This window comes from Aedes aegypti, chromosome 3 (genome assembly GCF_002204515.2).
Source record: "Aedes aegypti strain LVP_AGWG chromosome 3, AaegL5.0 Primary Assembly, whole genome shotgun sequence".
Lineage (NCBI taxonomy): Eukaryota > Metazoa > Arthropoda > Insecta > Diptera > Culicidae > Aedes > Aedes aegypti.
The window spans coordinates 22947871-22957403 of NC_035109.1; the positions used below are offsets into that span (position 1 = coordinate 22947871).

The 9533-nt window shown below is 37.4% G+C and overlaps 1 protein-coding gene across 2 annotated transcripts in view; it reads left to right on the forward strand.

Annotated features, from left to right (window-relative positions):
- Window positions 1-1136, forward strand: part of LOC5572241 (histone-lysine N-methyltransferase ash1) — a 53019-nt gene extending 51883 nt beyond the window's left edge. For both annotated transcript variants that reach the window (XM_021851535.1, XM_021851534.1), the window contains one exon: window positions 21-1136. In XM_021851535.1, coding sequence (XP_021707227.1) covers window positions 21-191 — 171 coding nt within the window. In that variant the 3' untranslated portion in view covers window positions 192-1136. The remainder of the gene's footprint in view (window positions 1-20) is intronic.
- The last annotated feature ends 8397 nt before the right edge of the window (window positions 1137-9533 follow it).

Genomic DNA, 9533 nt, shown 5'->3' on the forward strand with positions numbered 1-9533 from the left:
TTTTTCTTTCGCCTACCTAGACCCTCGCCGAGAAGCGCAACCGCCTGGAGCTGGTTCTGGGCCGGCTGATGGCCAAACTGAACGCCAATCCGGCGGCCCTTCCCGTGTTGGACATCAGCTACCTGTTGACCGGCCGCGGAGCGAGACTTCGGCGCACCATTGCCAACGCCACTCCCGTTCCGGCCATTTGAGAGTGGGTCAAGAAGCGCAAAAAGCGCCGGAAATGGAAACGCTGCTACGACTGAAGCCCGCCGCTGGACGTTTTGCAATCATCATTCGTCATTACTGTCGTCATTGACGCGAGCATTATTTTGTACATATAGCAACCGCCTACTTGTGCACGAACTGGTTAAACATATTTTATTTTCATTTTTAAGGTTATGTTTGTAGATCATTCATTGACAAGCGCTAAGTTATTTAATTTATTTATGTGACCCATAATCGTGAAGGAAAACAGTTTTTGTTTAGATCGAAGTTGTTTTGTTTCCCATTGCTTATTTTTTCACTAGTTAAAACCGTTGAGTTGACGCATTAAACGATTTCTGTTGATCAAAGTATAAAAATAGTTGTATGTAATTGAGTAAAATTCAAAAGCACATTTCACTGTCCCGTCGACGATGATCCCCTTCAAGTATTAACTTCATTGCACCAATTCTAGGCAATTTTTGCACTTTCTACGATACTTTTAAGATGACCACAAGCAAATAATTTGAAGATAATCAAGATTAAGCAAGAGAGTTTATATGTAGAATAGTAGTTTTGAGTGCAAAACAAAATATGGACTGACAGTACATGATATGGTTTAGGTAAAATATCGGATGAATTAATATATTTGGAACAGAAATCAGCCCGAAGGTAGGCAGGCATAAGTGGAATACATTAATATTTTTACTTCTCGAAAGCTATAATAGGGATTTTAAAAAGGCAATGGAAGAAACTGTACTACACATGTCAGATTAACGTCTGTAAAACAAAGAGTGAAATTTGGTAAGACATTATTAAGAGATGAATACACATTGAAACTCATAATACTAGATCTATAGAATCTTACGAACCTGAAGCAAGATAGATTGTCGAACATTAGCACACCCGGGATCCGATATAGAAAATGAGAATAATAACACAAATTAATCTGATTTGTAATTTGTTGGCGTACTTTCATCCGAAAATTCCTACTATTGTACTGCCGTTCTACGCATATTTGTCCCGTGGTCCATAAGTTTTGCATAGAACATGGGACAAGTAGGCGTAGAAGGGCAGTGTACAAGTTTCAATTTTGACTATATATCAAAATAGATCTAAACTGGTCTGAATGTGATTCAATTTCAATTCGATTTGATTTCGAACAAAGCATACCAATTTATTCCTATTGATAATAACAAATTCAAAAATTGAATGACGAATAAAACGATGAAACACGTGCAGTAATTGATGACTTAAGACTTAACTGACTGCATCACAGCTGTCTTATCCAACCCATCGATCGATCGTTGAAGGTAGGTACAAGACGATGACTAAATTCGAGCCTCAACCCAAACCACGGCGTAAAATTCCTGGAAGCCGGGCAATTGAAATGGATGGGCTGACATTGCGAGTCATCGATGCCGTCATAACTAACCCATCATGCAAATTCACTCTAATCTGCATCGTGTGGGCAGCAGCTGACTCTGTACTCGATGACTGACCCAACCACAGACAAACAGACGTAACAATTAGAACTAATGGCTATCCAAATTATAGTAGCGAAGAACAAGTTCGTCTAATGCTAAAAGCACTGTATTTGACAAACCTCGGACTACACGCAAACAAATTTTGTTGTATAATCTACCGAATCCATGGTAGAAATAAGAACTGCACCAACGATTTTCAACCGACTACAAAAATCTGTTAAGTTTACTATAATCTGGTGAAAATCACTGAGCAGTGCAGTAAATTTGACTATGTCCATAGTAGCATTCACTACAAAGCATTGTATTTCAGTCCGTGACACCCACCGTACAACACAGTGTGGTCAAAAGTATGATGCTAAGATTCTCAAATCTAGAATGTTCCTAGTCAAAAATACTACAACTCTGGTTAAATCAACAGAAGAAATTTTCTTGTGTAGTGATGTTGACTATGTTTTGGTAGAGTTAACAGATTAATATAGTCGGTTGAAAATCGTTGGTGCAGTTCTTAATTTTACTATGGATGGTCTTGTCCACTGGTGTACTAAACTAGCTCGGTCGAAGAATTTTGACACTAGAGCGGGTCCAGATCACGTGGGGATCATACGGGAGCGTGCCCCGCTTAAGTGTCACAATTCTTGAACGGAGTGAATTTAGTACATCGGTGGATTAGACCATTCAGTAGTTTCTACAATAAAATTCAGTTCAGTGTAGGTGACGGAGCACGAACGTCAAACTCAAACAAAAGCGGTGAGGGCGCCACAGGTGAGTCGTTTGTCAACATCCAAATCTTTCGATTGAGCGCTATTCTGCTCTACGATGAAAATAATTCGAGTGTTACGTCTGTTTGTGTGTGACCAAATCAAGCAACAACATCTTCGACGATTGCTGCGTGTTCCTCCTGTAATGGAAGAAGGCGACTGTGCGCCTGGTAAAGGGTGTCTTCTATGATCTCCTGGAAAGAATAGCGTGATGGAGTTGCGCGGTAGTTGGTAGAGCTGGGTCGAATCGATGAGCAAAGCAGTGCGAACAGATCCATAAAAGACTACTGTCGTTTTCGTTTTTAGGAACTGGGTCGGTGATCAACACATAAACAAACCAATGGCAATTAAATTGTAGTTCGGTCGAACCTGAATTGGGTTTGGGTTGAAACTGTGATTCAGAACGGATTGCGCCAGTTCCAACCTAGGTTCAAAAACGAATTCGACATACGATTTGTACAACTTAAATCCCTTCGGGCGATAATCAACGCAAACCCGGTACCTTATGGGTGCATTAGTAGCATATCGTAATGCATCCGAAAGTAAGCCTACAAACAGTCCTTCTAATGAACGGGAATTAAGCGATAATGCATAGGAGCGGGCCTTATCTGCTGCTGACATTATTCCGTCTCCCTAATGCTGCAACTATATACACGGTATGCCAGAAACCGTTATTAACGCAAAAAAAAGTCCAAGTATTTGACACCTACCATTGGAAAGATATAGCATTCAAGCATCTTCTCCATGAATTTAAAAATATTTTAACGAGGGAATCGAAAGTTATCGTGATTTGAAGGGTTTAAGCTATTTAGGAAGGGATTTCTACATTGTTCACAATTTTCTCCACCAGTGCATCATTATTTATTTGTAAACTAGCCAAGTAACCATCAGCTTTGCATTAAGCTTTCAAAACATATGATATCTAAGCAGCTTCTCTGAAAATTTGAGATAATTTCTTCGAGAAAATTAAAAGTTACAGTGATGTGTATATTTACCATTATTTCAATGAAGTATAAATAAGAGCTTATTTATGAGGCTTCGTACATAATTTACAAATAAAAATGTTTATAGATGTGACACTCGGTATTCAAAAGATATAGTAGTCAAGCATCTTCGCAGTAAGTTTGATAAAACTTTATCAAAAGACAACATAACTGGAGTATTTTAAAGTTTTTAACCTGTCTTTAAGACTTGTTTTTCAATCGTCTAAAATAATGTTCGCAACACGCATTTTATCATTGCGACACAAATAAACTTAGCAGATTTGTATTGAACTTATATATTTCATTCAAGAAAGCCAGTGTTTCGTTACAGTATAAGCAAATGTGTTAATTTTTCAAAATTTGGTTTAGGGGTCAATTTTATAAGTCGAGTCAATCAAAATGACTCGACTGGAGTCACTGTCGACCGAAAAATTCGTTCGACTCAGCTCTGTCACTCGAGTTTTTCGACAGTTATCACTCTATGTGACTGGATTAGTAGTTCTGTTTGATCTTTCGACCTTGACACTTGCTTTTGCCGGGGCAAGCGACGAGGGCAGGATCAAACATGTCGCGCGTCGGTCTCGTAAGTGAAAAAGTGGCGTGATCGGTGAGTTCGGTTGGAGTAACTGAAAAAGTGCCGCGATCGGTTAGTTCTGTTTGATCCTTCGACCTTGACGAAAGCCCGAACAGTTTTTTTTATTCTTTTTGGGTCGCGCGCTTATTTTTTTTTTTCCTGAGTGCTTTTTTACGGGCAAACGAGTGAAGCCGAAAGTGGATTGTGGCTGCTCAGTCAAGGATAACGGATCAATTGGTGAGCTCGTTTTCTAATTTCTAATCTATAAAATATGTATGACTGCACATTCAATCGTTACAATGGTGGGATGTAAATATGATTTTTCAACAAACTATGGATGGTTCGTCACTGTGAGTGTCGACACAAACTCTGATTCATGATTTATTTATGTTAAACATATTTTTTTCAGAACACCTCTTATATACCTTTATTTTTGTAATTAAAAAAACTTTGAATGGTTCGACACTACAAGTGTAGACTTGCGAAAGGTTAAAAAAGACACTACACGTTAATGCTTCCAGTGGGCTATTTGCCCTTTGAAGGAAGCACCACACTAGACAACGGACTAGCATGCAACGCCCAGTGGCACAGTCGGAAGACATTCCTGTCGAAAAGTTTTCCGGCCTGAGGCGGGAATCGAACCCACACTCCTTAGCACGATGCGGCTAAATGCCTCGGTGACACTAACCGCACGGCTACGAAGCCCACGAGGTTCACTTTATTCAACAAACTTAGGATGGTTCGCCACTGTAAGTGTCGGCATAAGAATAAGAGTGTTCTATGATGTCCCAACCAATCGAGTTTTTTGTTTCTTTTCAAATGAGTAAAATATAATAACACATGCTTTCGTCCTGACAGCTGTAGGAATGTTACATTTAGGTATTTGTTCAACAAACTTTGAATGGTTCGTCACCTCAAGTGTCGGCATAATTTTCCTCTACATAGAAATTGTTCATATCAAATGAAAATATTATATTTACGTATAAGCATGTATATCTCACAAATCATTGTTTATCATGGTCTAATCGCTTATCAAAGTGAATCCTATGACCCAACGATCCTCCCCATTAACAAACATCCCTCCCAGTAACCTTTGTGGAGATGCAGAGGCAAACACGGTCTCCAAAAAAGCAAAGGTTACACACTAACATTCCTTCCCCCAATCCCACCTGACTGCAAGGACGTGGCCGGCGCCGTTATTGACCCTGTATAAATAGAGGCACTGAATTATGCACACTGAAGAAGATTATGGCCAATCCCAGCCGAACTTCTAGTTGATTCTTTGTGCATTTTCACTGACTTCGGTCAATCACGGAATAGCAACCATTGATATGTGTAGTCAGTCTAAGCTAAGCTAGGTTATCACTCTATGTGACTGGATTACTATGGACCGATGCACGAGTTCACTAATTTGACGTTTGAGCGGTGCCGAATTCACGAGTTGCCATGGTCCCATAAATAACACGGCACCGCTAAAACGTCAAATAGTGAACCCGTGCATAGGTCCATAGGGGATTGCACGCTGCGGTTGCTAAGGTAAAAATTTCTAAGTGTTTAACGTTTCGTGGCCTTGTTGTTTACGGTTTGGACTTAGAAAATTTCTGTCCGCGTTGGTGAAGCAACTTAGCTATGCAACGCTTCCTGAGATGAGATTTTCAAGGGCGTGGGCACATCCACGTGTTCAATTATGTTGATCGGTCTCTATCAGGACAAATGAACATGACATTAATACGGGTAAAGTAGCGAAAAATCATTCGAACCACTGGTTGGAATTACCAAAATCTTGGAAGCATCCACGCATTGTGCGTAGATAATTTTAGAGAAGTGAGGTGCCATTTACATGTTCACTATCGACAGGGTCAAACACGGTGTAAACGGTAAACTATCCACTACGATATCTCAGTTGATAAGTGTTTTAAGAAGACCGATTGTAATTGTATGCAATCATGGCTGAGAACCGTCCACAAAATTTGCCCATCTCCCGCTAGTTCCGTGTAAGTTAGTTATTATTATTGGGGACGGATTCGACCATCAAGATGGGTAGTGTCTTCAGGAGAGTTGTACAAGACAGTGCTCGCTTCCTTTCAGAATATATCGTGGTAAAATAAATCCTTAACTTGTGCACTAGTTTACAATATCACTTCCGGTGTGTTATCATTGAATGATATTTCGTAATCTAAGCGAGATAGGAAGTCTTTGAAAAGTTGTGCAGAGTTAGCAATGCTTTCTCGAGGGGCCCTGCAAAGTTTCAAATTCATCCACACCGTAACGTTAGTGAACGAAAACACTTCCAATATAATGTCGTTAATAAATATCTAGGAATCTAAACCAGATAGGAAATTTCTCGCTTAGAGAAATTTGTTCAAAGAAAGAAGAGCTTAATCAAGGGAATATGCAAATTTCCAAATTCATCCAATACATGGCACTAGTGTATGCTAGTATTTCTGGTATGAAGCAACTGAAAAATATCCCAGAATCTCATTTAAATAGCAAATTTCTATCGTAGAGAAAGTTTTTCAAAGTAAGAAGAGTTTTTTTGATTGTATTTGCAAAGTTTCAAATTTATCAATTTTTTTTTTCTCTGTAGATAAGATTCTAGATGAGTCCCAGGACAAAGTCGTAATGGAATCCTTGGAAGTATTTGCAAAAAAATCCATAAAGAAATTCTCTAAGACTTCCAATTTCTAAAGCTATTCCATAAACAAATTCCTGAAAGATTACATTGAAGAATTGCTATATATCGCTGAAAGAATTCCTGAAGGTATTGCTTGTAAATTTTCTTAGTGGATACCAGTGAGAAAATCTGTAAAAATCCTTGAAGGATCTCTGTAAAATATATTGTGAAGAATTTCTGAAGGGATCAATTGAAAATTCCTTGAGGAAAACTTGGGGCAATTCCTGAAGAAATCACCGAAGGGGTTCTGCATAAAATGTTTAGGGAATTCTGTATGAATCCTTCGGAGATGGAATCCTAGTGGGAAGAGTTTTAGATGGAATTCGTCAAGGAAACCCTAAGGAGAATTCCTCAAGTAATCCCTGCGTAAATTCTTGAATGAATCACTGGAGAAATTCGTGAATTATTCCCTTTGGGATATTCCTGACTGAATCCCTAAGGGAATCCGTGAAGGAATCCTTAAGCCAATGGTGCTCATCTTGCGCTCCCGGAGCCAAATGTAGCCCTCGAAGCCCATCGATGCGGTCCGCGGAATAAATCAAACATCTAAAGCAGAATAAATGGTAAGTGAACAGAAGTATAAAGAAAACATGTTAAGAGTAAGGTTGTATAAGTCGATCACTTCTCACCACAATTTTCTGAGAAGTATTTCAATTCCATTTGCATCTTGAAAAATTCATAATCAATCAAGAATTTTAAAATAGAATTTCCACTTCAGCAAGAAAGTTTATTTTAAATGTATTATTTAACAATTATCGCCTTATGCATCAAATCATTACAACATCAAGCTGTTAATTTATGTTCATCATCATGGTCACACGCATATTAGCGTGCGGCTTATTTTTCGAAAGTTCTCAAAACAAAAAAATTGTGTGCTCTTCTGAATTCAAATCACATAAAAAAACCTCAAAATTTGAGCCAAAAATATTAAGGTTTAGAAGTGGAGCAAGTGGCTTGAAGGTGAATTCTCAAGTTATGATTTTATTCCTAATCTTACTAGAAAATAGTTTTGTTTGACCATAACATCATTAATACTCAACCGATTTTACATCTTTTTGTATGCCTTAGAAACTAATAAAGTTGTTGTCAAACTGTGTATACAACGCATTAATATAAATATTATTTTGACTTTGTAATTCAACAAAAACTAACAAAAAAAAAAAAAATTAAAAATTTAAATTACTAATTTAAAACAGATTTTTTGCATGTAAAAGCTTTTACTTTTGAAAAACAATCAAAGTATCTTTTAAACATGTAAAAATATTGCTAATCGGTAGGGTATTCATGAAGACCATAGCGCTTCAAACAAAGTTGAATTTTTCAGTAAAACAAGAAAAAGATGGTGAAAACTACTTGTAACTAAGTTTTGATTTAAGATGAAATTTAATGTTCTAAAAACTTTTTGTAAATTTAATAATGAAGAGAATGATGGTAAAGATTTCAAAATTCGTTAGAAAATAAAAATATAATGAAGATATTCTATAACTTAAAAATTCACCTTCAATCAATTGCGTCATCTCTAAATCTTAATTTGTTTGGCCTTAATTTTGAGGTATCTCTTTTAATGTGATTTCAATTCAGAAGAGCAAACAAATTTTTGGTTTTGAGAACCTTTCGAAAAAAAAAGCCGCACCGTAACGCATATGCATTTTGCAGAATAATTTAAATTTGTTATGCGAGCTTTGATGACGAATCGCAATTTGGCCCGCCATATGCTGCAACTTGAGAACCACTTTCTATATAATCCCTAGGAGTATTCCTGAAAAAATACCTGGACAAATATTTGAAGGCATCTCAGCAAAATCCATGAAGGGATCCACAGGAGCATTCTTGAAAGAAACCCTGGAATTATTCTTGATATATCAAAAAAATAACTCCTGAAGTTATACCAAAGACAAATTATATGTGAAAGCATCCCTATAAAACCCTGATATCTGATGGATCCTGAAATAATATCTGAACAAATTTATTAAGGTATCCCTGGAGCAATTTCTAAAGGCAACTCTAGAGTAATTCCTGAAAAAATCAAGGTTAGGATTGCCAGGAACTTGAACTCCCGAGGAATTTCCTGCAGGAATTACTTGAGAAACCAATGGAGGTCCCCAGAGTAATCCTATTACTACAGGGATCCCCTAAAAAATCCTCAGAAAGAATTTCAGTATGAACATTTCGGCATTTCGGAAAGGATACAAGAACAGAATCGCTTCTTAGTTTTAGAGATTCTGCAGGAATGCCTTCTGCAAATTATAACTGGAATACATGATCTAATAACAATTCTTATTGCGCTTGAAATTCAAAAATTATGATTGGCCATAATTTTTATAAAAGTCTGAATCAGAAATTTCCTCCACGGTCACAAAAACAAAGAAAGTTATAATCACGTATCGATTGGACATTGGGCGGTATGATTAAAATGTAGTAAAGTTGAGTTTACTACATTCTCGGTAGTAAACGCTACATGTGGAACACGAGTGGAACATGTTTGTGTCATTTTCCTTTTCTAACATACCACAAACAACCAGTGCCGGATTTGGGCTTCGGGGGGCCCGGGTCAGATTTCAGAAAGCTGGCCCCTTAATACAAAATTCAGATTTTATTTTTGAAATTTAAAGGGATGTAAGTGACATATTCCAATAGTATTTTTGTTGATTTTTCTGTCTAACGGGAAAAGTGGCACAATTCGTACAAGATAGGCTCATCTTCTGGCTTCTGTATAATTTGTATGGAGTGAAAAATTGTTGAAAACTTCAAAACCATTTACTCCGAAGTAGTTTCAACCTACTCATATAGAACATTGCATCTTTTCACTTATCTCATTATTCCTTATTTAGCCAAAAAGAATAAAGGTTACAAGACAAACACTTTTTTTTTAAA